Source organism: Harpia harpyja, chromosome 12 (genome assembly GCF_026419915.1).
Source record: "Harpia harpyja isolate bHarHar1 chromosome 12, bHarHar1 primary haplotype, whole genome shotgun sequence".
Classification (NCBI taxonomy): domain Eukaryota; kingdom Metazoa; phylum Chordata; class Aves; order Accipitriformes; family Accipitridae; genus Harpia; species Harpia harpyja.
The window spans coordinates 27,867,031-27,894,600 of record NC_068951.1 but is presented as its reverse complement, the minus strand read 5'-3'; the positions used below and the strand labels follow the sequence as shown (position 1 = coordinate 27,894,600).

At 39.0% G+C, this 27,570-nt stretch overlaps 1 protein-coding gene across 1 annotated transcript in view; it reads left to right on the top strand.

The window, feature by feature from the left end:
• The window catches only part of SLC9A9 (solute carrier family 9 member A9), a 219,552-nt gene extending 199,650 nt beyond the window's left edge, over nt 1–19,902 (top strand). The window contains exons 15-16 of the mRNA XM_052804257.1: nt 14,871–14,976; nt 15,504–19,902. Of these exons, the coding sequence (XP_052660217.1) occupies nt 14,871–14,976; nt 15,504–15,734 (337 nt within the window). The 3' untranslated portion in view covers nt 15,735–19,902. The remainder of the gene's footprint in view (nt 1–14,870; nt 14,977–15,503) is intronic.
• The last annotated feature ends 7,668 nt before the right edge of the window (nt 19,903–27,570 follow it).

Below are 27,570 nucleotides of genomic sequence, written 5' to 3'. Positions count from 1 at the left end.
GCAATTTTCTCAAGATGCTAAATGAGTTAATGCTCTGCAGTCTGTTGTTGACAAACTTGAAGCTAGTGATTATAATTGAGTACAAAGCCAATACAGTATTGTAAAACTCATTCAAGAACTACAGGTTCACACACAAAGATAATGAAATATTTATTCCACTGGTAGAGAACAAAGAGGAGCTTAGATGATGTGCTTCCATAGGATGTTAGCAAGCTAAATGAAGCAGAGCTAAGTAACTAGAAAGATAGCATTTAACAAGTGTAGTCATACAGACATGTGCCTAGTTGTCCCAGGTTATAAGAAACTAAGAAAATACACCCCCCCCAATTTAAAGATTAAATATTTTTCAGATACTAAGCCAATTCTCTTTCCAGAGGGAATTAACTTGAGTGAGCACTTCTATGACTTCCCTAGTGTCAAAGGGCTTCTAAGGTGTTAACTAACTGAATTCATAAAGCTTAAATTTTAGGCTGCACAGGACCTTTTACTTTATCAGGTCTGAACTCCTGGACATTAGACTCTTAAATTTCATCCTGTATTGATTTCAGAAACTTGTGCAAGCTAAAGGATACCAGGTATCAGGAAGGTATCCATTTCAGACCAGAAAATATCATCAATGGAGAGTTCATTACTTAAGAATATTTTTCACTAGTTAGTCACTGTTAAAACATCTGTTTTGTGTCTTTTAGCACAGATTTAGCTTATTTCCCACATTAATTTATTTTTAAAAAATAAACATTCCAGTATCATGTATTTTTTCATGAAAAGGTAGTTAGAGGGTTCAATTAAATCATTATTTTACCTTTTCCTTTATTTTTAGTATTTTGAGGGAAGAATGAGGGTGCTCTTTCTTTCTTACATCCTTCCCAACTTTTTGAAAACCACATTAAAACATGGACCACCACATTGTGCATGGTATTCCAGCACTGGTCTCACTAGTGTCTAATACAGAAGCATTGACACACTAGTTTTATTCTCTACTCACTGTTTGCATGCATCACGTTCCTCAGAGCTCATGAAAAGTCTTGGCACTACAACTCACAAGCACTGCAGGGAAGTTTGGCCCTCCTTGCTTATTTGTTTTCAGGAATGCAATTAGAGGAAATATATTTGAGCAATACCAGCTTACCAGACAATCAAGGTATGTCTACATGACTGTTTTGTCCTTATGACTTAGTCTGCACCATCCACATATTTTATCATCAGCAACTTCATAGTGGTGAAATTACTGAATATCAGATTTTTTTATTGACCCCTCTAAAACCTGCATTGAAACATTCACCAATTCATGGCAGTTCTCCACTGGCAATTACTATTTCAGGTCTATCAACCAGCCAATTCTTAATCAATTTAATGCATATCTTATTGATACTGTAGCAAGCTAATTTTTTATCGTAATGCCATTCCAAATGCCTTAACAAAGCATATTAAGTGCAGGTCATTTTTATCAAACTTGTAATTTCATCCAAGGATAAAATTAGATATGTCTGACAAGATCTATTTTCCATAAAAACATTCTCAACAGCCTTATATATATGTCAAAGAGATGTTATTGTCACTGTGTTAGTTCTCTTCCTTGAAAGCCACAGGAAAAAAGTTCCAAATACAGCCTAAAATGGTCTATCTCCAAGAGCTATATTACAGAGTTTGGAGAAGATTTCTAGTACCAAACACCAGAACAAAAGTTTCTTTTTAAAATTTATATTATGTGATTTTAAACTAATTATGATTCACTAATGCTGGGCTGGTCTTTTTTTTTTTTATAATTTTTGACAATTTGCAATATTAAGCCCATTTGATACTTAGTCCCCAGATTCCACAGTAAACAGGGTGAAAATAAATGTAGTCTAGTTTAGTTAAATTTTCAAGAAGTTATTTTAATGTCTAGTGCAAGATAGTAACAATTTCCAATTTTGGCAAAACCAAAACATTTATTTGACCCTTTTCTCTTCCCTATTTCTTTTTCATTTTTTTTCTAGAAGAATTTGACTTCAACCTTTCAGGCAGCTCATTTCCTGGTACAGCACTGCAAGCTCTGTATCTTCTAAGAGAGTACCTTGATGACAGCCATTTCTATACTGCAGTATTACGTAAAATTCATTAAGTACTCAAAAATATGACTGCTACTGCTAAGATACCCAGTGAGTTTAGCAGTATGTTTTACATTTCCACACTTTCTACAGTTTTTTGGGGAGTGTTTTGGGTCTGGCTGCGGTAGGGGGTTTTTTGTTTTGGTGAGTTTGGGTTTTGGTTTTTTTAAGGTACCATCATGGATTTTGATTCAAAAAACTATTAGAGGTTGTCATCCTCCTAATAAATATTAGGTGACCTTCAATTTGTATTATTAATCAACAAGACAGAAATCTAGATGTAGTGGTCCATACCAGCGTACTGGAAAGCCTTGCTAATTCAGGTGCCTGCGGCAGTATTGCATGCCTCTGACAGGAGCTTGGAGGACTACATGACTTCAGTCACTGGCTGACATGGCAAGGAATGCCTTGCCTTGGGATTCTTAATGGTGAAGCTCTAGACAAGAGCTTATAGTTCAACATGAACAATTCAGCCCTTAGACCACACGTAACTGACACCACCTCAGTTAGAAGGGCAAATCAAACTAACCTATATGGAGGTGAAAATCTGAATACAAAACACCTTACAGGACTCTTGCAGTTCACACACAGTGAGTCTGGTCCATTGCCTTAGCTCAATATGGAAAGCAGGAGGCATGTCATACCTACTGCTGCTCAAAGCTCTTTCACACTTTGAGAAACACACATGTCCAGACAAGATTTCAGTTCTTTGCTTGATCTTCTGTCCTCTACACTAGAGTGCTCTGGTTGTTACTGAATTAGCTCTAGCCATGCCATTGCAGAAGATTGGTTATTTATAGGGCCAGGCTTTGCACGCTCCTCTCTCAGGCTTAGAAGTCATTTTGGTATCTGCCAAGTCTTAGTCATAGGCATTCCTGGAAACAAAAGCAAGCAAGGCTGCTAACATAAATCTGGAAAGCTGAAGGACCATGCTTTGCCTCCTTGCCACAGCAGACTGCAGAGCTATGTAAACATGCTGGGGGGAGTTAACTGCACTGCTGAAAACAGGTCCCCTCTACATGCAACAAAATTTTGGAAGAACTTGGAGAAGTCAAGTGCCTTCCAAAGTGACTGAATTACCTCTTATGCTCCCTCACAGGAGTAAAACAGATCAATGGGCTTAGCTATCCAAATGCTGTCATCCAACCAAACTGTCATCAACAGCCAAGCAATAATTTTAAAGCTCACTGAATCAGAACAGGCCATACCACTACTACAAAAAAAGTGACTACATCAGTTTTATGCAGGGAAAAAAATAGCTGTGAAAAAAAGGAAATAAAGTGAGCATAAACTTGTACAGAATTAGGCTTTTGAATACAAATCTAGGTATAAATCAATTAAAATGTGAAGGTATTTGGAAATGAGCCATTAGAGTGAAATCTGAGTGGCAGTTTTGAAATCACATCTGGATTGGGAGTTGAATGCAGTTGTCAGAGACGGGGAAGAAAGAGAAAAGCAGTGATCTCAATGAGTGTGTTTCTTAACCAAATCACATTCACAGAACAGCTACACTTGCTCATGCACAGTATAGCTAGTTTTTGTATTATGAGCAACTCATGACTGAAACCCCAATAACTGACCTCTCCATCTGTCATGAAACACTGAGAATGAGAAAACCTCATGCTCATTCATGCTGCACTGTACTTTTCCCCACCTCTATTATCACCTGTATTTGGGTCGGTGCCACCATTGGTACATGTGCGCAGTGTATTACACCAGTAAGTAGAAGGGAATGATACTGAATTAAAACAAAAATATTTTTCATAATCTGTTTCCAGAATCTTTCACTAGAAACATAATGAACTGTCAGACATGAGGTAGACAAGCTTTAAGAGACTGGCTTAACCTCTCTGAAACCGATGCCTGACGAATACCTGCAACATCTAAATATCAAAATAATCCATTAAAAAGAATTACAAAAGCATTTTATACTTTAGCCAAACACAGCAATGACCACATTACAAAGGCACAGATTTCCTTGTACTGTGGCAGATCCATTATTTACCATCATGCTGATGTTCCAGCCGCAGATGGAAAAAACAAAACCCTCCACGTACACCTTGGGAGTTGTACAGAAAAGAGTGGGGGAATTCCCTTACCCTTCCCAGAGGCCTAAGGTCTGGCACCCCATTGCCTTTGTTTGCACAACTGTAATTGTTTTACAGAATCAGATTACACTTCCCTCTATCACAGGCTCCATGATTTCTTCAGGCAATGATTGCTGTGCCTTGAATACCTACTGTAAAATTATACATCTTTCCATTTGCCTAAAAGTGAGCAGCCTTTAATTTATTAAGTTCCCACATGCCTTTAAAAATATAGTAAAACAGAAGAAAGGCTTAGAATTTCTTGTTGTAGCTTCTCATCTGGAATACCATAGCTTTGCAAAACTCTATCCCCTTCAAATCTTCACTTTAGCAAAAATAATCTAATTTTTCCACCTTTGCCCAACTGTATTTCTAACAAAACCATAAAAGTCACTTGTCACACTTGCAAAAGTCTGTCTTGTTCCCACCTCACCCACCCCCCACCCCATGTGTCTCAAACTTTCTCCATCACAGCACGCTGTCCTCACTCAACATACTTTTTTCTAGCATTCACAGACTCACAGGAAAGCCTTTTGTGCAAAGACAGATATTAAGAGTTTGGTTACCCCACTCCACATATGTATGGTGATAGAAGCAGTGAGATCATAGAATAGAATCATAAAATCATTTAGGTTGGAAAACACCTTCAAGATCATCAAGTCCAACCATCAACCATGCCCACTAAATCATGTTCTGAAGTACCCCATCTACGTACTTTTTGAATACCTCCAGGGATAGTGACTCAACCACTTCCCTGGGCAGCCTGTTCCAATGCCTGACAACCCCTTCAGTAAAGAAATTTTTCCTAACATCTAACCTAAATCTCCCTTGCCTCAACTTGAGGCCATTTCCTTTTGTCCTATCTCCAGACACCTGACAGAAGAGACCAGCACCCCCCTCACTACAACCCCCCTTCAGGTAGCTGTAGAGAGCGATAAGGTCTCCCCTCAGCCTCCTCTTTTCTAGACTGAACAACCCCAGATCCCTCAGCCGCTCCTCAGAAGACTTGTGCTCAAGGCCCCTCACCAACTTGGTTGCCCTTCTCTGGACACGCTCCAGCACCTCCATGTCTTTCCTGTAGTGGGGGGGGCCAAAACTGAACACAGTACTCGAGGTGCTGCCTCACCAGCGCGAGTACAGGGGAACAACCACCTCTCTGCTCCTGCTGGCCACACTATTTCTGATACAGGGCAGGATGCTGTTGGCCTTCTTGGCCACCTGGGCACACTGCTGGCTCATATTCAGCCAGCTGTCAACCAGCACCCCCAGGTCTTTCTCTGCCAGGCAGCTTTCCAGCCACTCTTCCCCAAGCCTGTAGCGCTGCATGGGGTTGCCGTGACCCAAGTGCAGGACCCGGCACTTGGCCTTCTTGAACTTCATACAATTGGCCTCAGCCCATCGATCCAGCCTGTCCAGATCTCTCTGTAGAACCTTCCTACCCTCAAGCAGATCAACCCTGCCTCCCAACTTGGTGTCGTCTGCAAACTTGCTGAGGTTGGGATAGATGAACTATCCCAACTGGAAATCCAGTGCTATTTTTTTTTCTTGTATCTGTTTTATATTTGATAAGCTTCTCTGCTGATCAAAAGACAGTTTGATCTCTTAATACATATCCTATGTACTGTTATTTTAATCTGCCACTGTTCCTAAACAAAATATCCTGGTTTACCTATTCAGAATCCTAAAATGTAATATTAGGATAAATACCTCACAATTCTTTCACTCCAAGCACTATAAAAGCTGCTATTATCCTTGTTCAGTAATTTCTTTTTTTTTGCTAGGATATCTGCCATAATTCCTTACCCTCAATTGTTCTTTGCACTGAAATTTGCATACCTCTTGGGAAACATTATATCAGAAGGGTTTTCTAAGTGGTCTTTCTGTTTTAAAATATCTTTACAAAAGCAAAGACCTGGCTTGCTAGAAGGCTGCTTTTTCTGGATTACAGCAGAACCTATTCCTGTGCAATAAGTCTTCCCTTCCTCAACACTGAGCCCTCCACTTCTTAATGTGCTTTCTTCACAAACCTATTAGAGACTTCCAACTTCATCCAGCTAGCTAATTGTGCATATAACATGGGTTACACATTGGAATAAGCAGCTGGAGAATCTGAAGATGTAATCTTTGGACCAATCTGCTCACATAGGACATTGTTCCTCCAAGCTTTCCTCCACATTCATAGCTTATCCTTCAATAAAATTGCACAAGAAAAGTAGTTCTTTACAGGATTTTCTCATAGGGGATCACATTTCCCTTTCAAGTTGTACCTTTGTAACCATGATAGCATCCTCTGAATCTTGGCAATGCAGAAGCTGGAGATTTGTCAAAAACAGCCTCCACAGATCTGTGAACTATTTTAACTGTTATTGTGCAGCTATAGCTATATAATGATGAAATATCTGACTTCCTGAAAAAAATCGCAAATAATTATTTTCCTATTTTGGTGCACTGACTTTAGCTCTCACTCCATGTCACCAGAGGGCCATAGCAAGAATATTATTCCAGTTGTTGCTTACAAAGTTCTGTAAGCAGACATTTTATTGCCTTGCTTTCACTGTACTATTTTAATTTGAGCAGAATGATGCCCTTCTTGTTTGGAAAGTCTTGTTCACATTACTCTCTTGCTGCCCACTCTTTCCACCACCCTTCTGGTCCCCAAGTTCTCCTCTCCCAGGGTAGAGACACACTACAACCATTGCTATTCTTGGTACCTTAGTGGGTACAAGTTCATTGTACCTGATATAATTTATTGATGAGAGGTTTTTAAAAGCTTTATAGCTTTCACTTTATTTGGATCAGACCTTTTCTCTTTTATTCTATGATGTGATTGAAGTAATTCATTCGATCAAAACCAATTTGTACTTGTACTTCACTGCATTTAATCTTTAAGGTTTACTCTCCCTGCATCTTGGAAATTACTAGATTTGTGGTGCTACTGGTATTAGATTGTCATTAGCAAGGCACATAACCACTACCAGTCCTTATTCTTCACACATCTGTTTTCTGGAATACCTCTCAGGCAGATGGTGATGCCAAGGACATTCTCACGAAACACTCTTCCAGACAGAGTGCAGAAATCCCTGCTAACTTGCTTGCTCTTCTGCATTCATTCCCTTTGCCAGTACCAGGGCTGAAGCATTTTATACAATGAATGTGCTTCATGTGAAGAGCTTGAAAGTGATCTCATCTGAGGCAGCTGGCATCAGTGTCTTTTTAAGGCCTTAAGTGTCTATGCACAGCCAGGTCACACCAGCATTCATCCTTTCTAATGCAATAATTTAGCTTACTGATGCCAATGGTATCTCCAGTTTTGTAATCATGCTGACAATGTACCACATGCAGAAGTTCCCTTTCTGCAGGAAAAGAAACCCTATTGCCAAGTCACATGTAGACCAGTTTTGCAATGTCCTAAGAAATTTTCTATGCCTTCAAATGCACCGGGAAATCTTCAAGTTTTCTCTGAGGTGAAATTTCTTTTTCTGAATTCCACAGTCATTCAGGTTTTCACAAGCTGAATTATTTTAGGTTTTCATTCTGCTGCTGGCTTTGATGCCATATTTATTACACAGAAATTTATATTATTTTTATCTTTTTTTCTTCTAAATGCATTTGTTATAGTATTTCCTAATTGTGAAAACAGATGCCTTTCATACACTCCTAGTTTCCTTGGTATGGAGAATATTGTGTTTGGTTTCTTATATTTTGCCTCAGGGGTTCTATTTTCTTATGTCCTGAAGTGAAATTTGTTTCACCAAACTTTAGATACTTAATTATTAGCCACTTAAGTCTAATCTAGTTGTTCAGACTCTTTTATAGTCAATAAAAGGGAAAGTAAGTCATCCTAGTTTCAATTCATTCCAATTAACTCCAGCACTGCAGAATGAGACTAACTGCCTTGGGATTTGGCCATTCCTCTTTATTCATGAAAAAGAACAACAAGTAGATTAGATTTCTTTCAGATAACCTACTATAAGGTGTCTGAAGATAGGGAAGATAAATCCGACCAATGACATCAACTGAATCACCCACATTTTTCTGAAAAGTCACATGCTTGTCATCAATGCTGATGTCACTAGTGCAACACAGTCTTATCTCTTCATTGTGTGTGTAGTTGACTCCTATGTGACTCTGTTGGTGCTTTTTTTTTTTTTTAGTTGGTTGTATTTTGGTTGGTTGGTGGGGTTTTTGTTACATGAGAATCATTTCCTTGTTATTATACAACTTATGTCAGGGAGGTTTCTTCTTCTCTTTAGCTACCTCACATAGTCTGCACATTCCAAAGCTCCTTCTAATGTTAATTTGTCTGACATTAGTGCCTGTTCATATATTCCTTTTGAATCTTACATGAGTATTCTTCTATCCTGTTGCATGCCCTATCCTATTTTCAAGAGTACCTGCATTACCCACTTATCAATTACATAAGCAAGCCTCCATTTACATCTCAGATTTTTTCTTTGCATGGAGATGTTATATTTGGGATATAATAGACTTCAAATAACTTGACTGTCTCAATTTTCCTCTCTGCTTCAGTGAGCTCACAACTAGAAGCCCATGGTCTGCAAATATCCCGTTTTACACATTTCTGTTTACAGAACAAGCCACTTCTCAGTCTGCAGCTACTTCTGTATAAAAAGACCTGACTCAGATCAATTCTATTAACTCCCTCCTTTTTGCCCACATCTCTGCAATGCTTCCAGTTTCAGAGTTGAAAGCAGCAAGGGGGGGGGTGTTGTTTTTTGTTTGGTTTTTTTTGGTTTTTTTTGTTTTGTTTTGTTTTTTACACACACACATTTCTGCATAAAAGCCAGACTTAATTCTTTGGGTCTGACACTACATCTGGCTCTAGAATCTGACAGTCAGACAGACTTTCTTGTAAGGATGCACTGAACTAGTTTTTATTACCACTGATTTTCATCCACCCTCCCTGTTCGACATGAGAAAGATGAAGACAGAAAGAATGACTCTTAAAATAAATAAAATACAGACCTGATTATTTGACTTTGCAGGACTACAGTATGATTCCATTTATCCTCAGTTGTTATAATAGTAGTGGGATTTTTTTTTTAAACCACCTATAAAAAGAAGAAAGAGTCACAAAGAACTAGAGCAGAATTCACTAGTAACAGCTCTAAGTTAAAATATCATTTGTGCTAGATTTAGTGATTCCTTCTCAACTTTCTCCACCGTGCAGATTTGGTTATCTTTACATGTTAAGTCACTGCAGATCTCATGGTCTTTTCAAAAAGATACTTGTTATTCTGACAATTAAATCAAATGTAATCATGCCCTGCACTTTTCAGCCAGTCTGCACTGATAACTCCTCATCCAGTGAAGAAAACTCTGCAGGACATGAAAAAACATCATCCTCTCTTGCAAGAGTCAGGAGGAGACCCCCCTAAAAAACAAATCTCTCCTTTAGGTGATTTTAATCTGCTGTGCATGTACTTAAGAGCTGGAGATGTCTCTGTGCCTCACCAGCTCAATCATGCATACAAGCTGTTGTATAAAGTAACCAAATAATCTCAGTCAGCTGTTAGCAGGAGTCAGCCACGTGCAGAACTTAACCAGATAATCAAAGTTTCATGGTTTGCCTGCTCCCATTCAAACACTACTGAAATGGAAATGTTTGCTCTTTAGGCTATCACATAGCTAATATCAAAATCATTCTCTCTTTAAAAAAAAAAAAAAAACCTCTGCCAAGGAACAAAACATCATTTGTCCTTATTACAGAAAATAGATTGAATGAACAGAAGTGACATCTTTTTTTTAATATACATTTCTTATGTATGTTTCTTCATAAATAGAACAAAGAGTAATATTAAACTTGTGACATCACTAATTTACAACTCAGACTTAAATAAAAATATTCACAAAAGGGACACTTTAAAAGGCTGCAAGCCTCAAGAAATTTAAAAATCTTGCACAAGGGATGGATTCTGGGAGTGGTGACATTTACCTCTATCAACTTATGCTTACAGCAGAAATACAGCACCTAGCAATAGAATATTAAATAACATACTTCTAACAAATGTGTATTTATAACGCAGTTTGATATAGGAATATAGTCTCTAGAAAAATCACTATATGTAATTTTGACTAGCATCACCATAATTCCTGTACTTCGGGGCTTTTTAATAGTAAATATTAGTGTGAGCATATTTGCCTTTGGGGAGGGTGAGATTACCTTGAGTAACAGAACCCCTGTTATGCAATGAGGCAGAAAGCAAAACACCTTCTAAGCCAAATGCAGGGCTTTACAGAGCTGAAGCAGAGCTGCCATATGTATTTCCGTGGCCCCATCTTCTGCTTGGCAGGGCGGGGGGGGCTATTTCTGGGTTTTTTGGTTTCGTGGTTTGTTTGTGGTTGGTTTTTGTCATACCTCATTCTGCACCTGCCCCCCAAAACTACAAGTTATTTCTCTTACTATTATGCTTTTCAGTAGAGCCACAGACTAGGACTTCGTTCCTCCAACAAAAGCAAAGTGAGCCTCCTTTAAGTCTGAGTCAAAACAGCCACAACATTTCTGCCAGAATATTTTTTTCTTATTTGAACATGCTAATGCCATTTTATCAAAAAGATAAATAGTGGTTTTTACCAACATTCTCAAAATTTGGTCAGAACATGTCCATTTAACAGTGTGCTCATGTGATGCTTATTTGCTGAAAGAACAGAAATTTTTATATGCTGATTTTTCATCCTGATATGCCACAAAAACTATTTTGCTATCTCAGAATTTTCTGCATAATGGAAATCCTAAATGTTCTGCAACACGGCTAGTGGCAGTAGTGTTTCATCAAGATTACCTGAGACTTCTCACTTGAAAAGTCTGGTTTAAGTTACCTGTATGTTTGTGAAGCAGTAACTATATAGGAGGAAAATTTCCATAATAGATGTTTGTTTCAGGCATAGTGTTTTGGGGGGGGGGGGGGGGAAGCCAACAACATAGAAATCATGCAATTCCATGGTTTTGTTCCTGATAAATCCTCATGAGATTATTTTTAAATGCACCGTACTTAAAGGAAAGACTTCATATTCCAGTCTGGAGATGCCTTTTGCCATTTCTTTGAAATTCCAGTCTAAACTAGATCACATTGTGAAACTTTGAAAAATTGGCTATTCATAGACTTTAAAAAAAAAAAACAAAAACAAACCACCCACTCTTCAATTTCAAAAGCTAAATTCTGAAGGTCCTGTTGCTATTGAGCATGCTGTACCCTCCCTGTAGGCCCTATTTGAATTGCTTAGCCTCATCAGTCCCAACAGACAACCTGCCTGTGGTTCAACTTTAGGCTACATTGTTCAGACACTTGCTGTCTTGTCTGCAGTGGCATTGCCTTCTTTGCTTATTGCTGGGCAGTACAGAAGAGGACATCATATGAGTCAAACTCCGCAGAGACAGAAGCTAAATCAGGAAGGGGTAAACAGATTTAGATGTTGAGTCTGGTGTCAGTGGGACAGGAAGGGAGAGGAACCGTGCCTGGCTACTGGCAAGGGAAGACTGGAACTGCCTGGGCAAAGAGATGTTCAAATAGCAATGAGGGAACCCAGGCTAAACATTTCTGGGCATGTAAACTGAGAGTGGAAACCTGGAGGTACAGGGAATCAATGGAAAAATTGGTATTTGTTTATGAAAGTAAGGCATGCTAATGTGCCAGCACTGTATATGGATTAAAATTCTACGCATGTGCATATACAGGTATGCTGAATTCAGTTTCCCAACTTATTAATATGGTCAAGGTGATAATTTCTAATGTTTTTTAACACAGTGTATTGTACAGTGTAGAATTTGAGACATGCAGGTGGGCTGTTTTGCCCATGCAGGGCTGAAGTGCAAATCTAGAAGTGGGTTGATGCATACAATGTTTTCCTGCTATCTTTTCCCTATCCCTGAATTAGACAGGCATGAATTAGTTCGGCAGTAATTTCTGAGTTACGCTAAGAGGTTTACGCTTAGTTTCTTCCAATTTTTAAAGCAGCCTTAGTGGAAAATCTACCTTTTTCTATTACACTATTTAAATTATTTCTCCCTGGAGATGCTGGGAAATGCATCTGGAGTGTGATAAGACTTCCTTCCAGTCCTAAAATGCTATAGGCCCATGTCTGATATACTTTTGAAATGCCAGCACTGCACATGGATTAGAATTCCTCTTTCATGCTGCAGTGAATGACGTGATTATGTCTGTAATACTATAAAGCAATTCTGTCAATGAAGAGGAAACATTTATGGCATAGGTCATTAAAACAATGAAAAATAGGCCAGTGCAATTTAAGTTCCTTTAGTGTGCTGAATAATAACTAGTTAAATAAGGAACAAAGAGATAAATAATTTATTACAGACTCAGAAGCATCACAACAAGCACAAGAAAATTGTCTTCACTTTAAAGCCTCTTGAGATGCAGTTTAAAGCAGAAGCATGGACAATATGCAATGAATGTGTTGGAGCAAATGCAAAAGGAAGGGGACTTAGAGAACCTGTTGCAGCCCCAAACGAAGCCACTACTCAACTTCAAAACATCAGCATATGCACATAGCAACCAGTTAAACACACCAGACACAAAAGTTTATGCTAAAAGCTATGGTGGCTCAAAAGACTGAAGACTACTGTGGCAGCCAAGTAGATAACCTGTTTCAGCATGCACCCTCTATTCCTGTCTGATGTGGTGCTGGGCTTCATGCAAACATCGGAGGAAAACAGGACTCAAGCTTTTACTGAGAGGTATAAAAGCTCATTATAAAGTTATGAGGCTGCTTAGAAGTAAGGCCTAGCTCAGACATCATCAGATTAAGGAGGAAATGTAGAGTAATATTCAGCTTCGGTTACTTATTCTGGAAGAGAATAAAAGAACAGAGCAGACAGAACTCAGTATAATCAAAAGTGACTTCCATTACAAGCCTGTATTTTTCATGCTAGGTCTGACTCCTCCATTGAAATAATTTAAATTGTTTGTACTAACAAAGCCAACATTTCCAAAGATTAAAAACCTAGAATTATGCTCCTACTTCCGTTTTTGGCCTTTTAATTAGGTTTTTCTGAAGTGCTGAAAACAAAACAACTCTAATTGATGGCTTTCATACATTGCCTTTTAATAATAGCTCTTAACTGCTTGGCACTTTAGAGGTTCCAAATAAGGTTGGGAGTGGATCAGAAAAGGATTGTTTTGTTTGATTTTACTCTTACAGGAGCAAGAGGATCTAAACTTTCCCTGCACAATTTGATCTGGCAAGATTCCCACCTTGATCATGGTTCTGATAAGAATTTATATTAAAATCTTACAATCTTTTTTGAAGTAGACTCAATTTTTCACACTAACTCAGTATATGACCTTGGATGAAGGAATCACACCAGCTTCTGGACAGATGCAATTTAATTTTTAAAAAATACAAACACACAAGAAACCCAGATGCTACAGAACAACTTCCATGGCTGTAGTATAGAGAACAGCAGAGCAAGTTATTTAGCCTTTCAATCTGTAACTGAGATCATAAGGATGTTTTACATAACAGTTTCTTCAGGATACAGAATTTGTACTTTGTGTATAAAGCAGTGATATCCTAAACAACCAATAATGAAAGAAAAGGAGGCACTGGAATGGTTACCTTTAAGACACACTGTTACTTGCTCAATATTTCTACAATATTGCTGTAGAGCTTGAATCACTACTCAGTTTTACATTTGTTCCTTTCTTCTTTAAGGAGGCAGAGAGAAAGAGTGAGGGAGAGAGAACAAGCAAGAAAAAGGAGCAGGGGTGAGAAAGTGGGATGACAATCAATAAAGTGAATTTTCCTTAGCAGCAAAAATAGCTGACAGACCTGCTTCCCAAAGAACACTGAAAATTACTTTGCGAGTAAAAGTAGCAGAGAAGATAAGTCAACTTGAGGGACTCATGGGAGAGCTGTTATTGACAGATACGAGGATGATAATGATTGTTCAAGATGAGCAGGTTTTTCTTTTATCTCAATAAAGCACTTTTGGATGAAGAGTTTGGAAAGACAGGTGTGAAACAATAGCATAAAGCCTGTTCCCAACTTATTTACATAATTTTATACAAAAGAACATTGATGTATGAAGTGTAAAACAAATGCATTGAATGCTGAAAATAAAGTATTACAGAGAACAACTTATGTACACTCCCAGCAACAAAGAAACTTAATATTTGATGAAATATACTTTGCCTATTGAAGAAATGCACTGATTTCACAAAAGGCTGAGTATGTGTATTTAAGAAAGTGTTCACTACTGTTCTCACATAAAGTAGCTGATACAGTTGCATCTTAAATTGTTTCCTGTTGAAATCGCATAAGAGGTCATCTGTCTGCTGTAAGTGTGACAATAGTAAACAGGATAATCTAGTACACAGTTCCTTTCTTCCAACTCCTACTGCATTTATGCACCCCACAACACAATCCCTTCACACTTTCTGGCACCCTTCAAAAGACAGATTTTGAGCATCAAGTGTTCTGGGTTTTGTTTTGGGGGGCGGGTCTTGGGGTCTTTTGTTGTTACTGAAAAATATTAGACAAGACTGATGACAGATGAATGTATGCAGTAATGGGTGAGTAAAAGAGATGGTATTTTCTATGTTTCCATTCAGTTAGATGATTCCCTCATGCTTTAAAATGAAATTTCTTTGTGTAAGAGAAGCATCTTAGTATCAATATCTGTATGGGAAATATTCTTTAACAAACTTCACAGATACCTAAAACCTATCTTAACCCACACTGGTCCACCTCTCACAACAACATTACCTGCATGGTGTAATCCTGTTGCCAAGCTTCTGACCAGCCCCAGTGCATATGGCGTAAGTACCTAGCTCAGATAATTGTATTTAAGGTGTAATCCAAAACCTGCCATACTCAATGAAACACTTTGATAAAGGCCCTTTTCCAAAGCTTATTACTTTTAAGGCTAAGAATTATACAGTTTCTTCAGGGTTGCAGAGAAGAGGTCTTGGAAGCTACAGTGCTACATTTTCCTACATTTTCAAGAATGTCCACTAATACTGTGAGCTTCAAATATGAGTCATGTTCTAAATAATTCAGCCAGACACTGAAAGTATTGGCTACCCATCAGTGATATTTAAAGCACTGAAGTTATCTTAAAGATCTGAAGGGTAGGTTACATTTCCCAACACTGCTCAAGAGCAGAACATGGTAAGCAACTATTTGCTTTAATCAACATCAAGATGGTAAATTAACACCTAAAAAATAAGCAAATAATGAAATAAAATGAGTGGAATTGCATCAGACTTGTTCTTCACTTAAGCTTTAACAAAAATCCTCCTCAAGAGTCCCCCTTCCACTGACCTTTTTCTTTGTTTGAATACAGGATCAACCGAAGGATGATGACACAGATTATATCATAGATAATGATGAATTGACTGAAAACTATGAATCATCTGCTCACATACCAGTGCCAGCACAGGACAGAACAGGCTCCACCCAGGCTACAGGCAAGGAAGATATTCATGAAGGAGACCTAGGATTAGGAGGGTACAAACTCCAGCTTGAACACACTGCAGGTCAACCACAGATGAATTCATTGGCACAAACAGTGTAATGTTAATCACAAGAAATAAGACTAAAACAAAGAAATAAGATACCATTATGTGAACAAGAGGCTAGAAAATGTACTAAGCACAAAAATCAAAGAAAACTTAGATTTTACCAACTAAATGCCTGCTTCCCCCCAGGAAAGAGTTTACCACCATCCATATACCTACAACAATATGCAGGTTTTCTGACTGCAGCAGTTTTTACTAAGAAAAAAAATGTAGGGCACTGCCAGCCCACTGTAAATCCATTAGTCATGTGTTCCCTCAGCATTTGACTGGACCACATCACTCACATGTACACAGGCCTTTCAATGTTGCTTATAGTCTTTAGTCAGCTGGAATAGAGAGAGAAATAGCTTCCTAACATATTCATGCTCACATAATGACAGCACTTTTTATACAGCTGGTTCTGAACAGATCCACAGATAGCTACTATCCAGTAGCTATTATATTTATAAGGAAGCAGCAGAAGATTCTTTGTCCAATAAGTACGTGATGTAAAAATACTTAAAACATGCATTGCAGCCTGTCAGTCTTGAAAGATCAAGCTCCTTCATGCTCACAGTATAGACTTTCCCTGACAAAGAGCCCACTATTTGCTTTCTAAATGCACCTTATAGCCTAGTCCATACAGGGTTGCACCAGGTTGCCAAACAGAACATTGATAGTAGGAGACATTGAAGTCTATGAAATCAGCAACAGACCCCCTTTTATTGCTGCAATGAATGGGTACGACCGCTATTTAAACAGCAGTTATTCCACAAGACATTTGTCATTACAGCTTCACAGCACACAAAGCTTACATGCTGGGAAAAGTTTTGTAGTTTTGCAAGATCATTCTAAATGTATGCTTTGATTTAGGTAGTCAACTGTTTTATTTTTTTATGGTTCAAGGGAAATGAGTTGTTTCTAATCAACTATTTCTGCAAAACAGCTATATCTTAAGACTGGCTACTCCAAGGATAAATTTCTACGTCTCTCTATTTATGCTGGGCACTCAATATCACACTAGTGATGAGGACAGTGGTGGTTAGATATAAAAAAAACAAGAGCAGAGTTTAGGTATGAAAGCATTAATTGCATCTGCATAAACGCAGTAACTGGATAAACAACTGGTCAACCATACATACAGCTAGCTGCCATATACTATTATCAAGCATTAGCACAGACCAGCTTTTGCACATATCAGCTAAGCAGTGCAAATACAGGGATAAAGCCAGGCTTTTGTTGTTAGAGCACATGCCTTTTCTCACCACAGAAGTTTCAATTGTGCATGATAATGTTCCTACTAAGAAAGTTGAACCATAAGAAGTTTTTAAATAAGGTCATTCTTAATATGCAAAGACAACAAGAATGCAAGAGATTTGTAATCTGCAAGAATAAAAATCAAGCCATCTCCATGAACGATCATAAAGCTGAATAGGTCTTGATTTCACCACAGATGGAAGCTGAAATACAAACTTGATTATATTTAAGTTTTAGTCATTCTTTTCCATGCTAATTAATTTCTGGTTGAATGTGACTCCAGAAGAGCTGTTTTAAGCATAAATTTGAACACTGGAGTTCTATATGCTCTTATGAAAGATCAGAAGCTTAAACTGGCATTTTATTTTCCCCTAAACACTAATCAAGAAACTGCAAAGGATCTTAATCCCCATGTGGTTTAAAACAAATTTGCCTTGTTTAGCTGCATGAGGTGGGAAAAGATGTGCAGCAGGTTGCAAAAAGGGATTGAGAATAGATGAGGAGATAAGGTTTTATGGACTAGTACTGTGCACCCTACAGCATGCAGTAGCAGACAGCAAAGATAACAGGAGGCAGGATAAGCAGGTAGAGACACACTGCAGTGAGGTGAATATGTGGCAACACAGTGAGAAAGTATTATCATGGATGGGTGCTAATCATCCTGATTTCAGTAGCCAGAGTTTCCAATTTCAGTCTTCAAAAGTATTGAGTGCACGTCACCAGGCTTCCTAAGCAACTTGGGAAGCACAGATCCCAGTCCTTAGATTGGGGGGGGGGGTGGAATCAACGAACTGCTAAAGTATTATGAAGATGCAAAGCTGTTTTTCACAACTGCTACATGAACTGGAAATGACAAGCTCTTCAACAGTTCTGCTCTTAGATTCTACTCTGAAATGCATCCTGCAGCATACTCTATGGGGTTTTTACTGATTTATTTATTGTGCCTATGTCCAAATTTCTCACACTTGTGCAATGTGATAAATGGAAAGCTCTGGGGTCTGAAATTCTCTGTTTATCAAAAAAAAGTCTGTAGTGAATACTCTCCACACTGTTCTGCCTGGATGCCTTGAAGGACTACTGTACTCAGTAAAGAAAGTCATCCCTTGCAACAGAGGAGTGCATACTTCACATCTTCACAGGTCAGATTTTTATGCTAAGACTATGAAGAGGCTGAATCAGTGGTCCCAGAAGGATGGGTATTTATCCTCTGGGACCATGCTCAGTAACCAAAGGATCATTGGTTTTTAGGAAAATTAGTAATTTGAGCTGCAAGCAAGCCTGAAACTTCTACTAAACAGCAATAAAAGTCTCAATTATCCATTACACTATTCAGCCTTGCCATTTCCTAATTTTAAGATATTCTCGATCTGTGTGTCATGAAAAGAGAGTTAAAACAACATTAGAACAGATGATATATTTGTATTCAAGGAGAAATTACTGGCAACTAGTGATTCTTCGCAACTGTTTAAACAGAGTAATGGATGTTAAGAGAGGCCTTTAATGTTAATTTACAGTTCATACACTGGAGATTTAAACTACTCAATATCACAGTGTTTGACTGAACATGCAAGTCACTCATGATAAATGTGAAGCTATTCTTCCCATCTGAGTTAATCTAATAAAACACTGCTTGGAAAATGAAATGTAAAATACACTGTCAAAAAGTAGTGACTGCATAGTCAGTATGAAGGCCAAAATGTTAGGAAAGATGGAAATCTGCAATATTGCTAAACCTTTCAGGTTTCAAAAGTAATAACTGAAATTTCATACTGAACTGCAGAGTGTTTGGCGAAGGTTGGAAGCAGCAGAATGAATCCTGGCTATACAACAGAGCCAGTCCAAAAAGACACTGTACTAAAAATATCAGGTCACTATGATAACTTTCACAGATAAGTGCAACATTTAGTAACCTCACTGAAAGCAGGGGGCATTGGAAGCAAACATTTACATTGCTGTGTTAAAAGCTCAAACTTTTCCATAGTAACCACATTAGGGCTATCTTCAGCAAACTGATTAACTCCATGCATAACTTAAGCTGCTAAACTAACTGCATTGAAGTCACAAGAACAGTTCACACCCTTTCCACCTAGCAACTTATGTGCCTTGCTGGGCTGAGGACAGTCTGTACAATAGGTCTTTATTTCCTTTTGAAAGCTGGTCTGTATTTTGCTATCAGCCATCAAGTAATGCTGAGCCTGTAACATCCCAATTGCTGCGTACATTTGAGTACAACATAAATGCAGCAATATACATAAGTATTTCAGATGCACATGAGCATTACATATGTGCCTTCAAAATTCTTTGTTTTCACAGAGATTAATATTTGTAGACAAAGAATTCTCAATTATGGACTTCAGAGAACAAAGAAAATATCCTGTATACCCACTTTAGCAATTGCAAACTACTTCTAAGGACAAAGTTGTTTTTCCCCTACTTCCTTCTAGCAAAATGAAAAATAGCCCTTTTCAACATTTTAAAGCAAACCAGTTCTGAGCATTTTAAATAACTTAACACACACATGCACATCTCTGGCAATATAATCCCAACAGACATGAGTTCTGCTCAATGAACTGTAAAAGCCTTGTCAACATTTTTATTTTATAAACAGTCTTTCAGAACTTGAAAATTCTCCAGCTGATCTAAATTTCCTAAGCAAATGTTAGTTTAACCCACAGCCTTGGTCCCAATACCAGTCAATTTTCAGATCATGAAATCCCCTCCTTCCTTTAGCTCAATGGTTAGTTTTTATGGTAGGCATTACTGTTCAGGAGAGTTAGACAAAACACCTGAACATGTTTTTCCTTGAATACTGGTTTGTTTATTGCTGTTTTGAGGTTTTGTTTGGCTTTAAAACATGCATTTTTTACATCATAATCACATACTGGAGTGCAAGTTTCTGAACAGTATGAAAGAAAACTTTTCTGCCAATGCAGTACTTGGCTGTCCTATTCCTTTAATCACTTGAAAGGGACAAATAAAGGCTAGTGCAATGATGGACACCAGCCAAGCAAATATCCCCTTCATCAGCCTAGTGGTGTTAGTCACTTCCAGATTTAAAACAACCTACTGGACATCCTGGTGTGTGTTAAGAAGCACAAATACTTCAAAAAGCAAAATATAATGTCTGTCAGCTCCGTGGTGCCAATCAATGGCCCACATTTATCTTTCCTATATGAAAAGCACAGGGACTTTCCTACAGTTAACCCAAGGTGTCAAGTCTCCATCTCCAACTTTGGGTCTGTGCCTAATAGCCCCTTAGCACCATCAGCATCGGCCCATTGCAGCTGCACTTCTAGAAAAGCCACCAGCCAAGACTGTCCCATACTTCCATGGAATTCTGCAGGAAAAACCCACAGCCTTCATGTTTCCATTTACACCCTTCCAGCTTTCCCACTGTTAACAACCACATTGGCTTCCTCCCACAGCCACCCACCCTGGCTCTGGGCAGTCTTCCCTCTCCACACCAGGAGGCAGCAAGAGCTGCACAAGCTCTGCTGCACAATACATGTAACAGAAACGATTCTGCTCACAAATAAACCTTGTTTTGCCAGTGTCAGGGCAGAGGCAACATTTTCCCCGCCAAATTCAGCATCACTGGTCACCATTATTCCCTTATAAAAATCAGATCTGAGGTACAGAACAACAAATACCATTTCAGGCCTCAGAGGATGCCAAATCTGAGCAAGTCAAGTTAACATCATCCTTCTGAGGACCCAGCAGAGCTTGAAATTCTGGTGCAAAAAGCAGTAGAGAATACCCAGGAGTGTTTTCCAGCTACTGTTCTACATCATTTTTACCACATAGCTGTCTGTCTCTGGTGTGCCACAGCAAAGGCAGATGGACATAAAGAAAATACTGGTACATCATTCAGTAAGGATTTGAAACTAGAGAGAGCACTACACCTAACAATTTAAACACTAAAAGAAATAACCTTATGCCATGGTATTAGGCATTATGCAGGCCTAGAACAAGTTACAAGTGAGTTGAAATAGGATAATATCCTGTAAGCATAATAAGATTTCTTATTCCAGAGTACAGTACCTTCTAAATATAACCCAGTACTTTAGAATACATGCCTGACTGGAAGTGAAAATATGAGAGAAAAGGAAACGAATGACGAAGGAAGGAAAGGGGGAGCAAGGGGGGGAAGAATCAGTGCCAAGAGATATTCAAGTTGAAGATCAGAAAAATATTCATAGCAACTACAGACTAAAACCCAAATTAAGTATTTGCCAGTAGCGTGAGAAACCAAGAATTAGCTTGAAGAACACTCCTAAAAACTTTGCTAGAGCTGTATCCCTGACACTGCTACTGCACTGTAAAAACTTAGGCATTCCACAGGCCTAAAGGAAACCACTGCTGCCAGCTGAAGGTTGACCAAATTTAAAGAAAATGAAGAAAAAAGACCCAAGGTGAAAGGCTAATCCTTCAACAGCACTGTTAGCGAAGCAATAAAAGCAACACAAGCCTGATATTTGCAGAAGTGTGGAAAAACAACTGAAGATAGAAGTTCTTCAGTCTTCCTTATTTTATCTCTCCCTCCTATACCAGCTATTCATTTTTTTTCTCCACCAAGTTGTCTCTTTCACCTTCTCTGGTTTACCCTTTAAGATGAAAACATTACTTCCCCCATCCCTTGGGCTAGCAAAATTCTATCAAGTCCTTTTCCCCTTTCACAAAATATGCACACCCAACACAATTTGAATAGTTCTTCAAGAAGAAACCAGTATGATGCAAGAGTGTGTGAACTATAGAACTTCTACCCCAAGTAGAGATCACACCCAAAGAGAGGTGGGTCAAATACATTGCAATATCCTTCAGGCACTTCACTATAGCTAGTTAAGTTAAGAGCAAGTGCTCATATATTTTTAACTACAGGAACCAACAGGAGCAAAAACGCTTAAGAAAGGCTACAGAAACCTTTCTCAGAGAGGCAGACATGACATGGTTTCAGAGCCAGTCAGCAACATCATACGAGCAATCTGTCTGCATGTTCTTTTCTTATAGTAAGGACAAAGCAGCTTAACCTTCAAAAACTAGGGCACACTAGCTTACACCTACTGCTGGGGGTTGCCAGTATTGTCCCAAAACAGGGTTCTTCACCGGGTGTGCGAAGAGCCAATAACACACAGAGTCGAGATATTTGGTGCAGGCATGTTTGTCTCCTGGTACTGAGCGCCCTGCTGCCACTGTTGATTTGAGAAGTGACTAGAGCACCTTTTCGATGGAAGCTAATGTGAAGTGGGTGCTTGAGACAAGTACTCTAGTTTCTGCTGAAAGAACCATCAGGCCTATGCAAAAAAATAAATTATCTCTGTTCTGTTTCTTGACTGTTTTGTTTGCTGCAGGGATCTGTCTGCAAACATTGAAACCCTGATATTTACAGGCCTGAACACCAGTAATGGAAAATCTGCCATGGACCCTCAAACTCCCTAAATCTGGCTCAGAACAAACATCCTTCCCCTCTGCACAAGCCCCCCCATATGCCAGCATCTGGCAGGGTTTCACACTGACCTGGTTCATTGGAGAATGCAATGGTCTATCCCTTAACTGAAATTTTAAAGCACTGGGAAAGGATTTCAGTATACAGGCAGGAACATGAATGAAGATTCCTTGACTCCTAGTGTAGTTCAGGTGCTCTGGGAGGGTAACTGTAAGCCACCTCTGCCAACAATTAACTTTCACTTCAAAAAAAACAAAACAGATAAGGAGCACTATTTGCATATGTTTGTACCCAAAGGCAGGTATTCCAACTAAACTTCCCAAGGAATAACACTATTATGGCCATTTTACAGAAGTTTTCACCTTCTGTGTATACAACTATAAAGTAATTTGGAATATTCCTTTATGCTCATGCAACATCCACAGTGAACAAATGGTGACACACTTAATGTTTACTATTAATATACAGTCCAAAACAAACTCTGAATGCATTTGCATGAACAAAGTAATAATAATATACTTTTAAGTTGGTTTTATGTCCCACCTTAGACAGAAGTCTGAGGAAATCTGGTTTATTCCACAAACACTTGGCTCCATTTTCTGAAACAATTTAAAGCCTGATTAACAAGGTTTATTAAAGAAAAGCAGAAACAGATTCATTGGTGTGCTTAAAAATAGCCACAGCTATTTAATGTGGCTCTTGGAAAGATTTAGAAATGGTTGTATCATGAGTATTATCTGAATTACCTCAAAGACTTTCATTAGGTGCTTTTCTTTAAAAAAATTTCAATGCAGTAAGTAATGGGTAAGAAATCAATTCTGTCCTTAGGGCTTTCCAGATGATTTCTAGACCTGTCAGTGACTTCTCATTACTTTGAAAATTATTTCGGTATCCCTCGATCTGCTGCACTAACCACCATGCTAAGTGGGTGACCTGAGCCAGCAAACAGTCTGTGCAATCACACTGCTCCAGCCTTGATGATTGGGGCAGGGGTAATCCAGATGCTGTCAGCAGTGCACAGCCTCCCCTTCACCACTTTCCCCTTCACTTCCGACAGGAACCTGAGCAAGGATAGTTTGGAGCAGCATATAATAATCCCCAGTTCATCTTCACTACTAAATTCTTTTTTTTTTTTTTTTTTTTTTTTTTGAGTCCAAGGTTGTCCAAAGATTTGCTTCATATTAAACTGAGCCATGATTTTTAAAGTGAGTCTAAACTTAAGCTCCTAAAATTCATGGGCTCCTAATTTAAAAAAAAAAAATCTCATTTTTGGAAGTGATGAATACCCAGCAGCTCACACTGAAACCTATTGCAACCTTACAGTTGCACTGGAATTAGCCCATAGAAAGTGCCAAAACACTCATTGCTCCCAGCAGGGCTTGTAAGACAAAACTGCAGCATAAAATGCACCTTACTCCAATCAGCACAATAAGCTCCCTACTCCAAGAATGAAACTGATTTCCATCGCAGCATGACTCGGCTACTGCATAAGGAATACTTTGGAGACCTAAACAGGACTGACCCACTTCAGGCCATTGCTGCTGGATTTGGTTTTGGGGGGGTTGGGTTGGTTTTTTGGTTTTTTTTTTTCCTCCTTTTTCAAAGTTGAGGCCACCCAGGGAGGACCAGGCTAAGACCTGGGCAAGCGTGAGGAGCGGTGACCTCATCTTTTGTTCAGCCTCTCAGCCTCCCAGCCAAGGCAATGTGGAACAGTCTGCATGACTTCTCAGGAGAGCCAGTATTTGTGCAAAAGCCCAGTGTGTGTTGCAGTTCATTTTTCCATGGCCACTCCAGCATATGCCTTCTGTACCATTTGGTCTCTTGCTCATAACAGCCTTAGTTGATGGGGATTTTCTCAGAAACTTCCTGTACAGAAAGGCACCACTTCAGGACACAGTAGCACAAGGCTAGAGATGTAGTTGTTAGAGCTAAGCAATGACTGAAACTCTTAGATTCTTTGTGGTTTTAACATCCAGGATTTACTCATGTTGAGAGCCTCACTGGGACTCAGTTTTAGACTAAGCTTTTACCATCTGTTCTTCCAAATTCTAAAAACATGAAAAGAATATGCTCCACAAGCAGCTACAAACACAGATGAGCTCTGCAATTTATGCTGGAATATACTGCATACAGGGAAAACAGTTCATAAGATCTATGAGGTTTCTCCTTCATGTGTAAACTGAGGATTGAAGCTCTAATGCTTTTATTTTGCACCACAATGAAACAATTCTCTGGTTTACATGAATTTGCCATCATGCAGCTCTGCAATATTAAGTGGAAGCCCAAACTCTGAAACTAAGGCTTATAAGATTTTCTAATTAAAGATAAACTGGCCAACTTCACCAATACATTACCTACCTTCACACAGTCCTTAAAGATGTTTTTTATTATCTAGAAATGTCTCCAAGTAATTAGCAAGTTAAGCTACGGCTACAATTTAAACAGTTTCAAGCCATAGTCACATGAAGAAAATGCATTAAATCTACCCCCCTGAAAGTACAGCTCCCACCCCTTATTCCTGACTTTTTGGCCCATTTCCACCTGCTTGACAAATCATGCCTCAAACTCTGCCCCAGTATCCCAGACATTATAGGTACTAGTTGCCTGTAACTGTGCTGGGGATAAGGCATTGGAGCTTCCCTAGAGCAGGCTTCTGTGAAGGCCTCTCCAAAGGATGACCTGCTCCACCAGCTCCCAACAGTGCAGGAGCCCAGCCAGACCCTGCCCACACCTGCATGGACAACAGCCATCCCAGGCAGACATGAAATACATCCTTCCCACTCTCCTCCTGCAGGGACTCATATTTCTGCATTTTCATCTAAGGTAAACTCATTTGACAAGAAGCCACTGCCACTGAAGATTGGAGAAACAAATCACTTATTCCCAGCACTTATCCCTAGTGCCTGTCACAGTTTTATGCTTCCCTGTAGATGGCAAACTGTCCTGCACTGGCCCACTGTCCTTCCTGGTGTCTTCAGAAGGGGCAGATCTGCCTCAAAACATTTGAAAAATGCTGTATGCGTGTGAAGGTGAAGGTCAGCAAGCATCACCCCTTTGAAGGTGGCCATAAACCCTCTTGCCCTCAGAAATCAGTCATGACCTTTTTTCCATCTATATATAAAATATTCTTTCTTGTCTCAACAATGCAGAGAGCTGGCAAAGCCAGCGCAAGAGTTCACAGGACAAAGAGTCCTCTGGTCTAACATTCATTGATGGTCCATTTTCTGCACCTTATTATTTCATTTCCCCTTGGGACAGTCTTTACCTTTACTGTTCCACTGCAGTGTTGTCCATAAGCTACAGAATTCAGACTGACTCAGGCATAGTTAAATTAGCTCTCAATGTTGCAGGGCACTTGCTGTAGAACTGATCAAAAATACTGCTCAGATGTTTTGCAATTAAAAAAAAAAGGCATCTTTACATCAAAATCAAACATTGCACAATACTGTGCTGATTTCACTAAGAGCTCCATGGAACAGAAGTTATTATTAATCATTTTGATTGTTGCTTTGTTTTGGTTAAAGTTTTGCACATTTATATCCTTACTGCATTAAATATTATTATAGAGGGATATTATTTGACATTGTATACTATACCCAAACTCAAAACTAAATTTAAAAAGATGAAAATTATGAAACAATACTGGTTCAGGTCCTCATAAGAAATTTCGGGTTTTCATTCTAGTTCAGAAAGGGGAAAATATTTCAGATACAAGGATTTTCTGTCTCTCCCAGGATTAGCCATTATAAAAACACTATGTCTCCTTGAACCTTGGCTAAAGTCTTTTTAAGCCACTTCCAGGCCAGATCCCAACCACTATGGCCAACAGCCCCCACTGGGGAGGCAGGACATGCACAGGGCTTCCAGATAAGAATGGAGAAGTATCTCTCTGCTCCAGCAGTGACAGGGTAGTAAAGAATGTCATTTATCACATGAACTCCAGTACTCTCAAACCAGCTTACTTCCTCTCTTTGCTGGCTCCCTGTTGGCTTCACCCAAATAAGCTCCATCCTACAACAATAATCTTTTTCCATGACAAGGCCTCAAAACCCCCAGAGGTTTAAATGGGAACATGACGACAAAGCCAGGAAACTCATGCTCATTAAAGGACGGACAACTGTCTATTAATATGTTCATGGGGAAAAGCATCTGTTAAACTGGAGTTAAGCCTGAAATTAAGATTGTTAAAAAAAGAAAATATGAACACGAAGAGAAATTTCTTGCATAAATTATTCAGTATGAATTGCAAGTATTCAGTATGCTTGCAAAGTTGGTTTTGGGGGTTTTTTTGGTTTGGTGTTTTGTTTACGAAAAATTCAGGAAAAAAAGAACGCACATAATAAGAAAGTTTATACGGAAAGGAAAACAAACTTTAAGAGACAAAGTATATGAATCCTTTCCCTGGTAAAATCACTTCTGCTAATATAAAGTCTGGACTTCTACGTTTAGAAGAAAATGCTTTAATTTTTTTTTCAAAGTTTTTCCCTTGGACTTTTCTCAATTTGATAACATAATTCCAAACTAAAAAATTTAGTTTCAAACCAATGGAATAATTGCTTTTTTCCATAAAATCTAATTCTGTTATTGCTTGAGAGGAAGCTGAGAGGGTAAAAGTAACTGAGAAGCATCAATTTTCCATTTTCTGCAATTTTTTTCTACTTTAAATGAATTAGAGCAATTGGGAAGTTTTAAAACTTGAAATGGCAGTCCATTTCAGGGAGGCAAAAGGAGCCAACACAGTCATTTCTAACACTCAGAGGAGAGGACGCCCAGGTCACAGAGGGGCTCCCACCAGCACTGGGTCCTGGGTGCCAGAGGAAGGGAAAGAGCAGCGGCACTTGCAGACTGCAGCTCTGCCACCTGCCCAGCATGTCAGCAGTGGGAAACCCACCCATCTGCCACCAGAGCTGGTGCACCCAGGACCTAGGCAGCTATCTCCCATGTGCCTCCCACCTTTGCTTCCAGCACTGATAAGACAGATGTTGCTGGCAATGTTCACAATAGCCCTGTGATACATAAGTTTTAATCACCCTGTTTCTCAGATGCAAGCAAAGTGGGTATGGTTCACCTTGGGAGACGGGAAGGTTATGGGGACCCAGTGTGATCTTAAATTAAGATCTACCTGCTGAAATCTTGATCTGTGCATGAGTACA